Source organism: Trachurus japonicus, chromosome 13 (assembly GCF_045865225.1).
Source record: "Trachurus japonicus isolate A0001 chromosome 13, Traja_1.0".
In the NCBI taxonomy this organism is placed as follows: domain Eukaryota; kingdom Metazoa; phylum Chordata; class Actinopteri; order Carangiformes; family Carangidae; genus Trachurus; species Trachurus japonicus.
This window is the reverse complement of record NC_140919.1, coordinates 4,355,361-4,375,095: the sequence shown is the minus strand read 5'-3', so window position 1 is coordinate 4,375,095 and position 19,735 is coordinate 4,355,361. Positions and strand designations below refer to the sequence as shown.

General features: G+C 42.7%; 1 protein-coding gene across 1 annotated transcript; it reads right to left on the bottom strand.

The window, feature by feature from the left end:
* Positions 1-1,989: 1,989 nt before the first annotated feature.
* On the bottom strand, positions 1,990-19,414 carry LOC146975296 (caspase recruitment domain-containing protein 8-like). The gene is made up of 5 exons (XM_085794738.1): positions 19,202-19,414; positions 18,704-18,978; positions 15,118-15,231; positions 14,888-15,029; positions 1,990-2,561 (listed from the first exon to the last, which is right to left on the bottom strand). Exons 1-5 carry the CDS (start codon positions 19,284-19,286, stop codon positions 2,200-2,202), a joined length of 978 nt encoding a protein of 325 aa, XP_085650864.1. The 5' UTR covers positions 19,287-19,414; the 3' UTR covers positions 1,990-2,199.
* Positions 19,415-19,735: the final 321 nt, after the last annotated feature.

Here is a 19,735-nt window from a genome sequence, read left to right as displayed (position 1 = left end):
ATAGACTCCAATACAAATATTTTCTGAGAGAAGCAGAACGGCCTGATGTTTTAAAACTGCCAGCGTCGCCAAAATATTTACTGTTGAAACACCAAATCGTACCGAAATTTTCAGTAAGTCCTTAGAGCAACGTTGATCTGTGTTTTGTTCTGATAGGAGTTACCGTTTTCTCACCCTAAGCCTAAATGTGAGGCCGGTTTAGAGGCAGAAAATGGCTCTTTTTCTCCACGTTTCTGTCTGTCTCAGCCTGCGGGGGCCCCTATCGCCGTGGTAACCTCTTTGATCCTCAGGCCAGAGCTCGTTAACTTCATAAACAATCCACCTGGCGCTCGTTTAAATGTTTATAAACACAGACACAGCTAAATCAGACTGACACAGGATGCAGCTACTAACTAACTATGTGTCAAGTCAGTCACACACACACACACACAGACTCTAGAACCAGCTTCATGTGATTACAGTCACACACACACACACACACACACACACACCATGTGATTACAGACACACACACACACACACACAGACACCATGTGATTACAGTCTCACACACACACACACACACACACACACACACACACACACCATGTGATTACAGTCTCTCACACACACACACACACACACACACACACACACACACACACACACACACACACACACACACCATGTGATTACAGACACACACACACACACACACACACACACACACACACACCATGTGATTACAGTCACACACACACACACACACACACACACACACACAAACAATGTGATTACAGTCACACACACACCATGTGATTACAGTCACACACACACACACACACCATGTGATTACAGTCACACACACACACACACCATGTGATTACAGTCACACACACACACACCATGTGATTACAGTCACACACACACCATGTGATTACAGTCACACACACACACACACACACACACACACACACACACACACACACACACACACACACACACACAACCTAATGTGGTTGTCTGTCTGATCAGCTCTGTCTTGACCTTAAGATCGTGGGTTTGATTCCCATGTTGACAGAGATGGCACAACCCGCAGTAGCTCCCGTGGCCCATTCAAAATTTCCCGAGAGGAAATGTTCTAGTTCTGATCATATCCTCGTCAGTTTGTTGAGTTTTTTTTTTCCTTTTGAACTGGTCTGTATTTGGGGCCGGCCTTTATTTGTTTGTGCAAACAAAGCCCCTGGCCATTATATGAGACCCGGCTATTAAATGAATACTGGCTACTATTTGAGAAAAAATGGTAGTCTATCCGTGTCTTAGCTGCGAAGCTGAGCTCCTATGTTCAGTCTCGCTCTGGACATGCACTGAGCAAAATGATAGTGTCTGTTATTATTATTATAACATGACAAAAACAATTGTCTAAATATTCCTCAACAGTTCTTGTGCTGATATCACTAGTTGACATTGTATATTTTCAGAAATCATGGGCCATGATATTGCTCAGATGTAGTGATGCAAAACGCTGTCACAGTCGTTAGAGTGTGTAATTAATTTCAGTCCAAAATAATTAGGTCAAAAATGATTTAATATAAAGCAAATAGACTACTAGTCCTTATGTTTATTTCTAATACATTTTGGCAGACAAAGTTACCAAGCCCTGCCTACCCCCCCCCCCCCATCCAAGGCCTTACCATGTTAGCAGAAATCAATAAGAATCACAAGAAAACACATACTGTCCATCTGAAGCATACAGAATAATGAAATACAGAATATGATCACAGTGTAGGCCTCTACCCAGTCATGTGACCAGATGCCTTTCAAACCTCACATCAAGGTGTTTAGTTCAAGACTAAATTATCCTCTACACTGATATAGTTTTAATCAAATTATTCATCAATTTTAACCTTTTTACATATATATTTATTGCACTGCATTTATTATCATTTATTTCTTACTAAAAAAAAAACTTAATGAACGTAAAATAACTACTTTTTTTTTTTACGACATATGAAACACAAAATATCCCACAAAAATGAACTTGTCACAAATACAGTTACAATGATGAATGGGCCAATTAACCAGCTATCAGCTTTTCAATTCTCCAAAGTATTGTTTTTATATTGGCCTTTAAAATCCACTATCATTCGACCCCTAGTTCAGGTGACTCTGACAAGTCTGGGACTTTAAAGGGATTTACCAAATGTTCCAGAACTGTTTCTACCTCAGCTTCAGCTGCGTTGACAGGTAGCGATCTACCTCACACAGAACTCTGATCAGATCTGAACAAGCTGCTTCTCCTTTTTTTCGTACAGTGTCGATCACCTTTCGAGCTTTGTCTGCCCTGTTTGCTATCGCAGCAACAGACTCCATTTCAGGGTCAGTTACCACTCCAAGCTCCAGGAGTTTATCCAGTAGACATTTAAGATTCTCTTCAGACACTCGCTCGATGAACTCAGTACGAGCAAACCACAGCCTCTCTTCCTCTGAGACTGTTGGAGTTTGAGCTGAGGCACTTGGAGTCGAAGATGAGACACTTGGAGTCGGAGCTGAGACACTTGGAGTTGGTTCTGGATGAGGACCTGGAAGATGAACAAGAAAGATACTTGTGTTCAAAAAACACGTCTGTGCTTTAGAAGCAAATTCAATAACAAGCATAGGGATGGAACCGCTCATGAAAAACAATCATGAAAAAATCTGTCTCGTCCAGTTTGTCTCAGTTCAGGTCTCTATATAAAGTCCTTACAGCATGGGCATAAACATAACTAAAGACCTTTCCAAATTATACAGAAGTAACTATCAGTGGCGGCCGGTCAATAGGGGGCGCTAGGGCGCCGCCCCCATCAAAATTTCAGGAAAAAAGTGTAGACACAGTAAACATAAATAACATAATAAAAAGTAATTACCATATCTGTTCAGTGTTCACTCATACAATGGGTTTTACTTTGAAATTTGTAAGCCTTTCCATTCCATATTAGGTTTATTCTGGGTTGTTTCATACATTTCAATAGCGAGGGGCGCCGGCCAAATGAGTGTGTATGTGGGCTCTTAAACTTTTGGCTTCCATGTGACTTCATGCTGGTCTCTAATTGGTCACTTCAAGATTCTCCTCCGGGCGCAGAGAGCTGCGCCCGTGGCCAATCAGCGCGTTTGGGTCATTTTTTCATCCAATCGGATTGATTCATGATACCTGACCTGTCAATCAAAGTCACTCCCCTGGCAGCGGCGACGTGCCTGTCACTCAAACAGCTACAGACGCACCCGCGTGCACACGGAGCAGACACACAACAACAACAAGACAGGAGACAATGGCGGCCGCAGCAAAAGAAAAATCTGTTGTTTCTTTACGAAATAATCCTTTCACGAGGCGTTCGCTGGAGTAAAAAAAAAAAGGATAAAGGAGCTTGGACCGGAGCAACCTGACTTAAAAATCCTGCAGCAGGCAAGCGACCGTGGACGGAGTTACACGACGCTTCTCCCGTCTGTCATGCCAAACTCAGCTGAGGGATGTGCTGCGAAGCCAGTGTGTTAGCGAGGTATGTTGAATCTAAAGCCAGGCTCTCTTGTACTGCAAAGGTGGCTCTCTTTTAACCCGACTAGATCACCTTGGTCCCGACCAGGTTATGTTCAGAGTTTCATCCTAGAATCGGCTATAAAGGCGCCGCTGTTTCACTATTTAGCTAATTCTCTAACTAATTTTCAGCTGCGTCACCTTTACTTTGAAAGTCCAGTGGAGCTGGATCAGAACGGAGCGTTTGTACGGAGGGAGAGATCAGCTGATCCGCTGCTGACTGCTGTTTACTGCTGGATGTGAAGTTAGTAATGCTCTTTATTTATCTTATTTATCTGACGCCCCCCCAATTTATTTTAGCACCAGCCGCCACTGGTAACTATGAACACATTGACAAAAACATCAGTGGCGGCCTTAGACATCTGGGGGCCCGTTTCAATATTTCATATGAGGCCCTACCCTGTTAAACATAAAATTATTTGCCAGCCATGTGCCCATGTGTCGCTGATGCTTTAAACCCTGAAAGGACGCAGTAAACGCACTATCCATGCATCCCAGGTACGCACAACATTGTGTTACGTAAAATCACTACCAGGGCAAGAAACCAGAAGAAAAAAAAGACATGAACAGGAATCTTAACACAATCAAAAACTACAGGCTTTAACAATATTCTGAATTTAAATTTGCAACAAAAGTAACGAGAGCAAAGTGCTCCGCGTTATTTCAGCGCCACGGACAAGGAAAGGACGAGACATGCGGACAGACAGACGTCTACAGGCGCTGGTGCTGCGGTGCTGGAGCAGCAGACAGACAGCTGTCTCCTCCATTAGTAAAATCTGTAAATAAGCTGCGAATAATATCACATTTTAGCTGTACTCTCGCTGTGTTTTATTTCTCTGTTAAGTTAGGACGTACTCATAGATCGTCTGTTTGGAGGCATTTTAACCCGAGGAAAAAAGAAAAGAGGAGGAAAGTGATTGACAGACGTCAATCAACTGTGCACACGTCAGGAGGAAAGCAGGAAAAACAAAAGGACATTAGAAAAGGAATAATACTGGGAGAAGGAAAACGAGGGTCTATTGATAGTTTGCGGGCCGTTTTCAAAGGTAAGCCTACGTTGTTATTGATTTTCCTGTCGTATTACTAATCAGGAGCGATTAGTCCCGTCGCGGTGTGGCATGATGCGCGCATCAGGTTGTAGAGCGGATCAGGGGTCGAGTGTGTGACCGCACGGTGGACAGAGCTGTTTGTGTGTGTGGTGGATGTAGGCCTGTGTGTGTGTGTGTATGTTAAGGTGAAACCTATGAATTATTGTACTGTCTTTGACTTGGTGGCTGGCAGCTGGGGGCCCCCCTGGTGGCTGGGGCCCGTTTCAATTGAAACGGTTGAAACATAGGTAAGGCCGCCTATGAAAAACATAAGGGAAGATATTGACAGATGGATCACTTACCCAATGGGATTAATTGATAGGATCAACGTGGTAAAAATGAACATCTTGCCACGTTTACTGTATGTGTTTTTATCTTTACCAGTACACATATCAAAATACCAGTTTCATAAATGGGATAAATGCATATCAAGATTTGTGTGGGGAGGTAAACGACCCAGAATACACTATACCATCCTTCAACTACCTAAAAACAAAGGGGGAATGGCACTCCCAAATTTAAGAGAGTATTTCCATGCTGCGCAACTAATTTGCTGGTGTGATGAAGGACATGTAGCTCGATGGAAAGATATTGAAATTTCTATACACAAAAACCCAATTCAAACAAATAGAGGGGAAACTGAGCCCCCTACTTTCATAAGAGGGGAACATAACTTTAACCCAGTGATATCCTTTACTTTAGATATATGGTATTCCACAGTGAAACAATTAAAAATAGGTAAAGAAATCAGACTATTAAAATGGGTTGCATTTGATGACAAATTTGCACTAAGAAAATTTGATGAGACATTTAAACATTGGGCAGAAAAGGGAATTACAGCCATATGCACAACTTTAAAAAAGGGTGTAATGAAAAGCTTTCAGGAACTAAAAAATGAACATAATCTAACTAATCAGGATTTATTTAGATACCTGCAATTAAGGGATTATTATATAAAAAAATATCAAAACAAAAATTCATCCTATCATAAAATTACTGGTTAAGGCATATAATCATCCTATCCCAAAAGCAGTATCTGTTTTATATGGCTGCTTAATGGAATCTAAAATAGAGTCAACATTATATGTTAAAGCCAAGTGGGAAAGGGAGCTGGGTGAGGAGATTCCAGAAGGGACATGGTATGATTTGTGGAAAGCACACCAAACTACTACACAGTCACTGAGATGGAAAGAATTTAATTGGAAGAATCTAATTCGATATTTTATCACACCTAGAATCAAAAGCAAACAGTTGGGTACTCACCAGCCATGCTGGAGACTGTGTAATGACATAGATTCAGATCACACACACATCTTTTGGAAATGCACAAATATACAGCCCTTCTGGGGGAATGTTCACTCAGTTCTCTGCAATGTGCTGGGATATGTGATTCCTAAGTCTTGTCTTGTTCTGTACCTCGGACATTTGGATGGATCGGTGCATATAGGAGACCAATATCTGATTACGATTCTTTTGGTGGCTGGGAAGAAGGCCATTACAAAAAACTGGCTCAAGACTGACCCCTGTAATGGGAAATTTTGGCATAGCATGTTATATGCTTTAAGACTGGGGCACAAACATGTTATTCGAGTGAACATTCCTATGATGACAATTTATGTGGCCTTATCAGGGGAAGCAATATCCACATAGAGCAGGCCCGAGGTCAGGACCTGAAGGATCTCTTTGACACAGTGCCTGTGGGGATTTACCACTCTCACTATCAGGGGGTGAAGCCAGGCATGGCGCCATATATTTTGTCTGTTCAAAGCTTTGTTGAACTATAAGATAGCGTGTCTCTAAACTTCTTCAGCTCACTCACTCACTGACTGTTCTCCTGGTTGGTTGTGTGTGTGACTCCATTCATGAATGCCCTTTTATTAAAACTCAAGAAAGACAGCTGACGTGTCCAGTTATCCTTTTTTTAATACTTTGGTGAAGGAGCAACATTTTTTGCCACCACAATCTGGCGACCACGAAGGGACCTCATCCGTGAGCGGATTCCGGGACCTCTGGACCGAGGGTGTTAGAACGCGCGCTCCAGGGGCCAAGCCCTTGGGAAACCTCTAACTCCCCAAAGGAAGGTTGAGAGGAGGGCCTGACGTCTGGGAAAACGGGGTCCTCTCACTGTTGGGGTCTAACGAACTTGGTGGCTACAGAAGACACTTCGCTGTTTCTTTCTGGTGAGTTTTGAAAAAAATAAAACAAAATAAGGTTCAAGTCCTTATTCTTGTGGTTCAAGTCCACTAGACTTAGCAGTAAAAGAGGAAAATAAAACAAAATAAGGTTCAAGTCCTTATTCTTGTGGTTCAAGTCCACTAGACTTAGCAGTAAGAGGGAAAAATGAAATAAAATAAGGTTAGAGTCCTTACTCTTGTGGTTCAAGTCCACTAGATTTAGCACAAAAAGAAAAAACAGGGTTCAAGTCCCTATTCCTGTGATTAGAAGCCATTAGACTTAGAAGTATATTTTGTTTGTCTGTTTAGGTTGGCTTAACAATTTTGACTGTCTGAAAAAGAAAAAAAAAAAAATAAGAGTAAAATTAAAAAGGTTGGAATCTGTTAAATGAAAATAAAATAAAAATCCAAATTTAGTAGTACTATTTTCATGGTAAATTAATTAGTAATTAAAGAAAAGTAACCTAAATTTGTCTGTTTAAAACAAAAAATCATAATTTAACAGTGACACTTTTCTTATTACTATTAAAGGAGTAATAGTGAGTAAAAAAAAAAAAAAAAAAAAAAAGTAAATCTAAATTTGATTTTCTTTTAAATAAAATTGCAAACGTCTGAGAGAATAATCATGGGAGCAGGTAATAGCAAACCCTCTGAAGGCAATCCATCCGAGGGACCAGATTATGAGGCACCAAATGTAAAGTACATGATGATTAACTATGGGAAGGAAGCCATAGCCCAATTAGATCTGTGGGTCAGAGAGTTAAAATTTCCAAGAACAGGAAGCCTCAGCGTTAAACAGCTGGAGTTCCTACACATGAGATTACAGATAATGGCGGAAGAGCAACTAAATAGTAAAAATAAAAAAGAAAAGGAAATTGAGATAGACTGGAAAGCTTTTGACATGTGGATGCATGAAGCAGAGCGCAGGCAGGGCTCCAACAGGACCGTGCCCCGGTGTCTGAAGCTGGATCCGGACCTGGACTCTGCCCCACCTGCATCTCGACAGCCACAGCAGCCCCAACCTCCACCTCCACCTCCACCTGAAATTCAGCCTGCACCTGGCCCTCAACCTCAGCTTCCACATCTCCACTCATCGCCCCTATCTCCATCTGCATCGTTAACCACATCAGATCTGGCTAACACATATGCCACTCTACAAGAAACACTCAGAAACCTGAGTCTGAGTCCCCCACCATACAACCTCAGCTCCGCAACGCGGTCGGGCCTGGGTTTCAAGAAAATCACAGACTCGGCCACGGCCGAACCAGGAGCAGAGGGACACGTGACAGCGCCTGTGATTGAAGTGGCCGCGGGAGATGGGCAAGTACTGTGTACAGGCCATGGACAGTGGACTTTAAAAAGGCCAAGGAGACAAAGTTGAGGGCTGAGAAAAGGGCAGCAGATAAAAAAGCAAGGAAAATCATGGCATCGCTGGCTGCGATTCAAGCAGTTCAAGCCCAGCAACAGAAGAAAGAGAAAGAACGTAACCGCGACCACGGCAGACGCAGATGGCAAAACAGAGGCCGCGGACGCGGAACAGCGAGCCGTGACGAAGAAGACGAGGACCGTTGTTGGCGGTGTGGGAAGAAAGGACACTTGGTGCGGGATTGCCGAAAGCCCAAGAAGGAGGAAAATTGACTAGGTGGTGAGAGCGAGAGTCAGGACGGATCTAGTGGAGACACTGAGCCGGCTGGGAGCATGCTGGAAACACGTGAGAGCACCAACACTAACACACACTGATACACAGACACATGCTGCACGCCGTAACACTGATACTGCCACTGATTCTAGTTAAGCAGCTGTGAACTTGATAATAAATAGCTTAAACTCAGCGCCATGTATCAGCAGACAGTTGGTGTGGGAGGGAAATTTTTTTAAAAGATACAAAGCTCCACTAAAATGCATTTGATCCTAATTTGGGAAAATGTTCAAACATTCCTATGACAGAAGTCCAGTTTTAAATTGGTGAAAAAGGGTTGTAATTGTTTGTTAGGTTTTGATTTGTACACTAGACGGGGTATAAGTGAGATAAGGGTAGAAAACTATCAATGTTTTTCCACCACCCCGACACACAAATCATGCTGGGGGAAAGTACCCTCCCCCTGCTCTGTTGTGCTGCAGCTCTGAGCACACACACACATTGACGTCACATGCCTGCGCTGCAGTACACACATACACTCCTATTATAACAGTAAGAGTATCACTATGAAATAATGCTAGGCGGGGATTGTTTGAATACAAATAGGTTATTTTGAAATAATGTTAAATGTATTGCCTCAACAATCTGAACCACACATCTCACTGGTGAATCCTGCATGTACAAACTTGGATAATTGAGTACAGAAGCTAGATGCTTCCTTAAACTAGACGGCTACAGCTGATCCTCAGGTGCACTTTAAAGAAGTCCTGAGGGCAAATTGCACATTGTTGAATAATGATGTTGAAGTTGGGGATAAGATCATATTTTTCTTTGACTATCCCAATTTTCACGTAGACAAGAAACTGTTTAAATCTGTTGAAGAGATCTCGGAATTAAAAGATAATCTCAGTCATCTCTGGGCTAAACGTAAGCATGAAGTTCTGATTAAAAACAATTATGAGCCTGTTGTTATAACAATTAAATCACACTGTTTTTTGTCCCTGTTGTAACCAGTATCCTCTCAGACATGATGCAAGTGAAGGCATTAGGCCTGTGTATGATGCTTTGTTGAAAGCTGGTGCGATTGTGCCACGTGCTGGTTCTCCAGTGAGAACCCCCATTTTTTCTGGTGCATAAGATTCGACCTGAGGGCGAGCCTGTGGAGTGGAGATTTGTGCAAGACCTGCAGGCTGTAAATGTTGCTGTGCAGGCCAGGGCGCCGATGGTACAGAATCCATACACTATTTTGTTTTGAATTCCAACACATAGTATATGATTTTTTTTTTAGTTTTTGATCTTTCAAACGCTTTCATGTAGTTTGACAGTCAATTTTGGTTTTGCCTTGTTGTTTTTTGGTGGGACGCTGTATGCGTTCGCTCGTTTTGCGTGAGGGTCAGTGTGAATCTTCAACGATTCATAACTGTGTTCTGAGGGACAGACTGGAGACTCTGGAGCGGCCAGAGGGGAGGGTTTTGGTTGCAGAATGTTGATGGTATTTGGATTACATGTGAGACCAGAGAGAGATGCATTAAAGCTGCTCTGGCTCTTTTCACCCACCTGGCTGTACAGGGGCACTAGGCCAGCCTGTCCAAACTGCAGTTTGATGCCACAGAGGTCACATTTTGGGTCACGTGATCTCAGCAGAGGGAAAAATCCCTCTCATTCAAGAAGAAAATTTCAATTCGGAGAATCTCCAAACCTTTTAAAGAAACAGGTATTATGATTTTCTTTGGCCATGGCAAGCAAGCAGAAAATGGGTTGTTCATTGTGCAGTAATTTAGGCACCATTAGCAGCAATTGCTCATGGGAAAGGCCTAAAAGCTCAAACCCTGTCACTTAGATGTGACACTGACGACTGTGGACACTGACAAAAGTTTTTCAGTGACTTTAAAGTAGTAGTAGAAAAACCTCCGACACTTGGATTACCTGACTGCTCATGACTTGGACCATAACTGTTGACGAGAAGGGTGGGACTATGATTTCTGACAAATACTGTTTTAACCCTGTTTCTCTCCTGCCAACTGTTGAAGCTGGAAAGCCACATGACCATGTGACCATCATAATGTCTGTTTGCTCCCACAGGCTAGACTTAAAGGATACTCCACTCAGTATTTGTTGTACATTGTTCATTTTCAGGATGTTGAACACATTGGGGTGAATGGAGACAACTTCAATGGAACTTAAATGATCAGCATTAGATGTTGTTTTTAGATGAAATTCTGATGCCAAACGAACACCTTGTTGTGCTACAGTCCACATTAACGACATTGACCCCTTTCCTCTTTAGGTCTTACCAGGACGAATGCAGCTGCACATGTAGCTTCAAGGCTATTTCTTGTCTCACAAATGTTGTGCCAGTTGTTTTTCTCTAACATCCCTGATTCCATCCCCACAGTTGTGGCTAACACTGGCAGACGCCACCCGTTTGATAAGACTGTCTCTGGGCGAGGGCAATCTGTGCTGTTTTTCTCCCTTGTTTACATTTTCCTCCAGTGTGAAGGTGACACATGGGTTGAACCATGTGTCAAATGGGGGGATGACTGATGATTGAATGATTGAAGTATGTATGGAATCACTGGCCAGTGTGTGGATGAATGATATGGTATTGTGCATTCTCGTTGTTGTCTGTTTGTTTTTTCCTGTTGTTTGTTTTTCGTATAAATTTTACCAACAGGTGAAGGTTGCCCTACAGGGCCAGCAGACACAGAGCTGTGTGACCGCAGGTCAGGCGACTACATCGTGGTGAACGACCATGACATCCCTGTAAGCAGCTCGGGTGCGGCCTAAGGGTGGCGACCAGTTTCCTGCTGGTTATCTCCATCACCGCGTGGCTGTCGGTGCTGTTACTGAAGGAGATCTACAACCGCAGGACGAGCAACAACGTCATGACAGATTCACCTCACCCAGACCACAAATCTACACCACATGCTTTGCACTCTGGTGAAGACATCTGCTGTTACTGTGAGTAACACAACATCGAGCGGGAGGACAACGTTGGATGCAGGACAGTGATGAGAGCTGCAAGGGTGCTGACCAACGCAAGCTGCCGTGCTTGCGCTGCCCTGTCACATGAGAAAGGTAACTCTGTGCCGTTGAACACCTCTTCCTAAAATTCTGGGGGCAATGATTGCTTTTACCCAGAAAGAAATGGCCCTGCACTCGTAGCTCACAACCCGACAGAGGAACGGCTGAGGATTCAACGCAACTGTTGTGAGTTACGAGGGGCTGAAGGGTTGTTCCTGGAATGTTTCCACAGTTGTTTTGAGAACAACTCCACTTTTCCCAAAGGACCACAAATCCTACTACTCAGAGAAGCGCAGTTTGTTCACTGTTACACCCAGGGAGCAGTCTCTGGGTACATCAGCACGTGGATAACCTGTGATGGCGACAGGTAATGTGGGACGACAACTTGGACATCTTCAGATGTGACCTGATATGGTCGCAGGTTTCAATTCTCATAAACATTGACTTTAGGATCACTCTCACTCTCACAAGAACTACAGAGTTGCAGGATGAGCTCCTTTAAGTTTCCATATTCAGTGTTGATAATTTTTCACATTGAGTGATGTAACCAATAAAGTTGTTTTTTTTTATTATGTTTTCAGTTTAGGATAATCGCAAAACACCATGTTTGGTTTTCATGCATTGCTATATGTGTGGGTTTGATGTTTTTGCTTATCTTTAACAGTAGTATGTTATCATTGCTTGTGATTTTGTTTCTACTGCTGGACATGACGGTGATTACTGAAAGTCTGAATTTCACAAACACAGTTTTAATATCTCTGATTGTTTCATGTTTTTGGTTATTCGTACCATTGGTGACATCAGTGGTGGACTGGAATGTAGAGTGGGTTTCCCCCCCTTCTGGGGAGGACGATGAGTTGCTTTAACTTTGTATTTTGCCTTAATCATTCCTCACTGATGTGCAACTTATGTTTTATGCGTGTTGTTCTGAACTGTATTGGAGCGGTCATGTCCTGTTGATGTATGAGAGGGAATCAAGCGTTAGCCTTGTCACGACGGGTTAACTCATGGAGAACTGTGTGCCAGGACGTGTGAAAAGAACTGTTACATTTTGTTTTTTTTTTATTATTAGTCTAATTACGCTTGTGTAATCAAGGTTAGTGATTTCTACTTATAGTTGAACAACGATCATGGTTTTTGGAGATGTTTGCTTTATCAGCTTACACCGTGTTATGATTTTAATCTTTTTCCTTACGTTTTTTAGTCTCACAGTTTGATTTGATTTGTTTTGTGTTATTCTGGGTCTTCTGCATATTATTTGAAGTAGATTAGTTTAGTATTGATTATGGGATTTTTCCTCATCATATTCGAGGTTTTTCCCCTTTTTATCTTAAGTTAAGAGCAGCTAGACGGATGAGTCTTTTACCCTCCTCTTGTAAAGTGAGGGGAGGGGTTTTGGCTCTTCTGTGCCTGTGACCTGGGGTCCTCTGCCTGGGGTCTGTAAACTCCCGAGTTGGAGACTGGGGGTGCTGGCGTTTGGCTGGTGCGGGGCAGGGCACCAAAGGTCATGGGGTAGTTCAGTACAAAAATTTCCTGTTTCTTGTTTGGTTTAGCATAAAAATGCTAAAAAGGGTGGAATGTAATGGGAAATTTTGGCATAGCATGTTATATGCTTTAAGACTGGGGCACAAACATGTTATTCGAGTGAACATTCCTATGATGACAATTTATGTGGCCTTATCAGGGGAAGCAATATCCACATAGAGCAGGCCCGAGGTCAGGACCTGAAGGATCTCTTTGACACAGTGCCTGTGGATTTACCACTCTCACTATCAGGGGGTGAAGCCAGGCATGGCGCCATATATTTTGTCTGTTCAAAGCTTTGTTGAACTATAAGATAGCGTGTCTCTAAACTTCTTCAGCTCACTCACTCACTGACTGTTCTCCTGGTTGGTTGTGTGTGTGACTCCATTCATGAATGCCCTTTTATTAAAACTCAAGAAAGACAGCTGACGTGTCCAGTTATCCTTTTTTTAATACTTTGGTGAAGGAGCAACATTTTTTGCCACCACACCCCCCCTGTAACAAACAATGGATGGCAATTATAGATGATATACTAGCAATGGAACATCTCACATACAAGTTGAAAGTGAAAGAACACTTATTTGCTAAAAGATGGGGGAAATGGTTATTATATAAGGAGAGACTTGATTTTATGTAATTGTATACAGGCTCTGTTCTTGACGATTGTATTTTATGTTTGTTTTTTTGTTTTTGTTTTTTATTGTTCTCTCTCTCTCTCTCTCTCTCTCTCTCTCTCTCTCTCTCTCTCGTTAACATTGATAACTAAAACAAATAAATAAAAATTGTTAAAAAAAGAAAGTCCTTACAGCAGTAACCCAGAAGTCACCAGTAATCACACCAGGCCTAACACAACTGTAAAGTCCATCCAACATCACTTCTGAGCATTTTCAGCTCTAATGATTTTAAGGTGACGAGCTCCAACACTGGGACAACGACATGTAACAGACTCACAAGTTACAGATGGAGGACTGAGCACAAATATTATATAAAATAAATAAATAATAAAAAATAAATAATAAATATCGTCTGTATTTTATTGAAGGTCCTTTCAGGTCCTTCATGAATCTCCTTGGTCCTGCTCTGAACGGTTTCCCATGAGCAGAGGTGGTCCTGGCTAGTTTTACTCCCTGGGCGATGATATTTTGAATATAAAGTAATGACGGGACCCACTGTTCCATCTGTAGGCTAAACTAAAAACCTACCTAAACTCACTTCTCTGCTGAAGTCGGTGTGGTTTTGGAAACAGCGTGACGTTGCTGTTAAACTGCTCATTAGAAACATCATGACAGTCTAGGATCCTTTTAAAAACGTGATCCTGTCGCAGTTCATTCATGTTGTTTACCAGAGACCGGACATTGAAGAGGAAGAAGAGGAATATTGCTGCTGGGCATCCCATAACAACATTACCAAAATGAAGCCAACTTCAGGGCGAGGAGTTTAGCACTTAACCCTCCTTTCTTTCCCCGCATGAGAGCTCTCTGGGCCGGCGGAGCATCCAACGTGAGACCTCAGAAGTCGCGAGTTGATCCCCCCCCGCCCCCCTCCCCCCTCGCCTCTCCTGACACACACACAACCTGTAGTAGACCTATGACTCTCAGCAGCAAGTTGACGTGACATAGGGCGCCCCAGCGACCACTCCACTAACTTGACGGCAAGTTTTGTTTTGTCTTTTTTTTTGGAGAGCGCTCGTGCGCCCTCACAAAGATTGCACCCTGGGCGGTCGCCCATATTGCCCATAGCTAAAACCGGCCCTGCCCATGAGTTTGACACTCACGGGTCAACAAGAATGGCTCACAGAATAAAAGCAGACAGAAGACGATCTGAGGCCCAATGAGAACAGAGACACCACTCATCAGTCAGGTGTACGTCAGGCAGATGAAGACTTTACCTGGCAGAGAAACACGACACTCCCACACAGCTGTCTCTGTTTCATCTCGGACCTCTACATGGGTTTTCTTAGTGGTTGAGAGCAGGATGATCTGAAACGTCGGGTGGTAATTTGGTCCATAGTTCAGGTCAAAGTCTTTTTTCTGAAAACCAGCAGCATGTGTGTCAGTGTCTCCAGGTGAGTGACAGCAGTTTGAGGAATCATGTCATGCTTTAGTCTGAAACACTCACCTTAGGCTGGATTATGTCGGCATGCGGGCAGTGAACTGTGTAAGTTTTATTTTTGACGAGTGTGCTTTCAGAAGGCGTCGTGATGAACTCATACTTATTGTGCTTCGCCTTCACCTGAAGAACAATCAGATCATTTCATTAGAGTTAGGCCTGAGCCTGAACTACTTGGCTGGACCTACAGGACAGAGAGTCCTTTCTGAGATCACACTGATCTTTGACCTTCCTGTATTCGTGTCAGTTTGTGTAAGACTTGCTGAAGTGGTGTCAAGGTGACACAGAGACACAATGTCCATGAAATAAAGTGGATGTGAAAATACGAGCAAAAATTTTGGCAAAAAGATTGGAAACATGTCTCCCTTCAATTATCTCTGAAGACCAAACTGGCTTCATCAGAGCTCGTCAGTTATCCTCAAACGTTAGACGGCTATTAAAGGGATAGTTCACCCTAGAATGATATTTCGCTCATTATCTACTCACCCTCATGTTGACTAAGGGCTGGAAGAAGTTTCAGATTCCTCCGTGGCTTCTCTGAGTTACAGGGGGTCTCGGCATAGCAGTGCATGTCCATATAACGGTTGCAAAGGGACACCGGAGCTCTTCGTAAAAAAACACACACCAAAAAACATCCAAATACCTCCATGATGCTCGTATGTAATGTCCGTCTTGTGCTGAAGCCCCAAATTGCGTAATTGTCCCGAAAAAAATTAAATAAGTCTATATTTTAAGCTTGTTTGTAGCGGAAGCTTCTCAAAGCTCCTCTTCCTGGTCCGTCCAAATCTCGCGTGATTTGCGCCGGCGTCAGCATGCGTCAGTGCGGTTACTGTGAATCACGCGAGATTTGGACGGACCAGGAAGAGGAGCTTCGAGAAGCTTCCGCTACAAACAAGCTTAAAATATAGACTTATTTAATTTTTTTCGGGACAATTACGCAATTTGGGGCTTCAGCACAAGACGGACATTACATACGAGCATCATGGAGGTATTTGGATGTTTTTTTGTGTGTGTTTTTTTACGAAGAGCTCCGGTGTCCCTTTGCAACCGTCATATGGACATGCACTGCTATGCCGAGACCCCCTGTAACTCAGAGAAGCCACGGAGGAATCTGAAACTTCTTCCAGCCCTTAGTCAACATGAGGGTGAGTAGATAATGAGCGAAATATCATTCTAGGGTGAACTATCCCTTTAAATATTATCTCTTCTCCGTCCAATGAAATAAAACCTGAAATAGTGCTCTCATTGGACGCGGAGAAAGCCTTTGACAGAGTGGAATGGGGGTACTTATTTAAAGCACTAGAAAAATTTGGATTCGGAGAAAACTTTATTGCATGGATACGCCTTCTTTATAAATCACCTCTTGCCCGTGTTAACACAAATAGGCAGTATTCATCATATTTCCCCTTGTCCCGTGGTACCCGTCAAGGCTGTCCGCTGTCGCCGTTACTTTTTGCTCTTGCTATTGAGCCGCTTGCCATACGGTTGAGATCTTCTGCACATCTGCAAGGTGTTGAACGGGAAGGCATTGAGCACCGTGTTTCCCTGTATGCAGATGATCTATTGATTTACATAACAGATCCTATTACATGTGCCAATAATTTACTACAGATACTACATGATTTTGGTGCATTTTCAGGTTACAAAATCAACCGCCAAAAAACTGTCTGTTTTCCAATTAACTCCAAAGCCAAAACACTCACGCAGGGACAAATTCCTTTTAATTTTTCTCCAGAAAGTTTTCAATATCTAGGGACATCACCCACTCTTTTAAGGGCTTGCATAAAAATAACATTGACAAATTAATAAATAAAGTCAAAACTGACCTACAGAAGTGGTACAAGTTGCTGTTGTCATTAGCAGGCAGAGTGCAATGCATAAAGATGAATATCTTGCCAAGATTTTTTTTTTTTTTTTCCAGCGTTTACCTCTCTTCCTGACAAAAACATTCTTTAAAAAACTTGATCAAGTTATTCTTTCATTTGTGTGGGCGGGCAAGGTAGCCAGGATTAATAAAAGCACCCTACAGACAGCAAGGCAGGAGGGTGGGCTGGGCCTACCTAACTTTATGTTATACTACTGGGCAGCAAATATACAAAAGATACTCAGCTGGTGGTATGAAAGTGAGTTGGACTGGTGTAAAATGGAGTCCCTCTCCTGCCATACCTCTTCACTTGTGGCTCTGACATGCTCCCCTTTGCCACTTTCAGTTTCAAATTATACCTCAAATCCTGTAATCTTGTCAATTTTGAAAATATGGACACAGTTTCGCAAACATCTCAAGCTAAAAAATCTTGTCCTCCTAGGTCTGTTATGCAATAATCATATTTTTTTACCTTCTAAACTTGACTCCACATTTACACTTTGGAAGGAGAAAGGTATTATATCATTCCGAGACCTGTTTTTAAATGGTACATTTGTTGATTTTGAGAGTCTGTCCCAGAAGCATGACTTGCCCCGGACCAACTTCTTTCGCTACCTCCAGGTTCGCAGTTTTATTAAAGATCATTGCAGTACATTTCCACGTATACCAGCAGATTTACCTAAAATTCTTGACAAACCAGAAACTTGGATAAAAATGGTATCAAAGCTGTCCACAGGTATTCTCCAGGCTAATCCCTCTCCACAGATCACGGCAAAACAGGGGTGGGAAAAAGAGCTAGGAATCCAACTCCAGGATCCTTGGTGGGAGAGAGCCAAATTACAAGTGAATAGCTCCTCATCCTGTGCCCGTCTTAACTTAATACAATTCAAAGTACTGCATAGAATGCATTTCAGCAAAGCAAAACTAGCAAAGATTTTCCCTGGAAGTAGTAAAGCTTGCAATAGATGTGCCTTTGTCCCAGCTGACTTGGCCCATACTTTCTGGTCATGCTCGAAGCTAACAGGGTTCTGGAAGAGCTTTTTCAAGATCATGTCAGAGGTTCTAGGTGTAGCTATCACTCCCTGTCCGCTCATTGCTATTTTTGGTGTTCCCTCAAATTATTCAGAATTCAGTAAGCAGACATTAAATGTTTTAGCGTTTGCCTCTCTGATTGTCCGCAGGTGTATCCTTCACACTGGAAGTTGCCTAAACCCCCAGCAGAACAATCTTGGCAGACTGACCTAATGTCATTCCTTAAATTAGAAAAAATAAAAATTTTCACTCCGAGGGTCAACTGGGAAATTCTATACTACATGGCAGCCTCTTATCTCATATTTCGATAATGTAGCTACAACATCTACGGTGTAGGAGTGAATAACACATTTTCTGTCCAACTGTGCTCTTAGATCAATATGACTGTACTAATGTAAGGTGGTTGATGAGATACTCTGTTTGAAAAAGAAGACCAACTGGGGTGGGGGGGGTGGGATAATGTTTTGTATGTTTTCTACTTGTTTGTTTGTTTGTATGTTTGTTTATTTGGAAAAAATCACGCATCTATTTGTATAGGTCATGTAACATGATGTGAAGTGTTTCAATAAACAGATTTATTTAAAAAAAAAAAAAAAAAGAAATAAAGTGGATGTGGTAATTCATGTCATCAGGTCTGTTAGTGATGAGTTTGGAAAGTAAAGCAAAGTGAATCTCTAACACTTCAGTCTGTAGCCTTACCTCATCCAGGGGGACATTATAAGGCAGCAGATGCACATTGAGGTATTGCTCCTGTGCCATGAGGTTTGGTTGGTGGAACAGCAGAATTTGGCTGCAAACTGGTTTCATGTTGTTCCACCACCTCCATATGAGATCCTGAACCCAGACCAGGCCAAAGGAAGAAAGATGAGGGACTGAGACGATCACATGAGTGTCTGTGATCTCCAGTGGCTCGATGAAGCTCATTCCATCATCAGTTATGTGAGCGACAGACAGCAGACCGTCATAGAGCAGAGCTGTGGAAACACAGAGACAACAACCTCGTTACAACAGCAGTGATCATTTCAGTCACTGTTGTCACCGTCAGGAAATTAATCAGAAGGCTGGGGAAGGACAGTGCCCTGATTTTCCATTGTATTCATGTAATAAATGTACACGTCAATTAGATGGTCACACAACATAAGTTTCCCATAGTTGCTCTAACATCATTGCTCTAACAAAACACAATCACTTGCTCACCGTCCTTTGTTTCACAATGTGGGAGGTGGAGCTGGCGGACAGCATCCTCAGGACACTGGATACTGAACAGCGGTCCTGCAGCCATCCTGCCAACTGAGAGGAGGAGGCTCTCATCCCATTGGACAGTCCTGTAGAGCAGCTCTGCCTCCTGAGCCACAACAAACACCAGTCCAGTTGAAGAACACTGGAACTGGCCTGGACCAGGACACCTGAACCTGTGGAACACAGAAGGCTGAGTGACCACCTCAGACCCTGAGATGAACAAGGTTTAACATTGGCTAAAACATTGTGTTCCTCCTGACTCCGCTGACTTAGAGCTGATCCAGCTCATGTTCTCTCACACAGTCGACCATGAGACCAACAATGCAGAGACACATCTGCTGTGGCCTGGGAGAAGCTGTAAAGGTGTGTTGACTTAGTTTATTGCATGTTTACCTGTATGAGACTTGTGTAGATCTAGTTTCCAGTTCAGGTTTGAAGCTTGACTGCTGCAATTTAGAGATAAACAAAGTAAGCTGGTTTATTACAATTAAA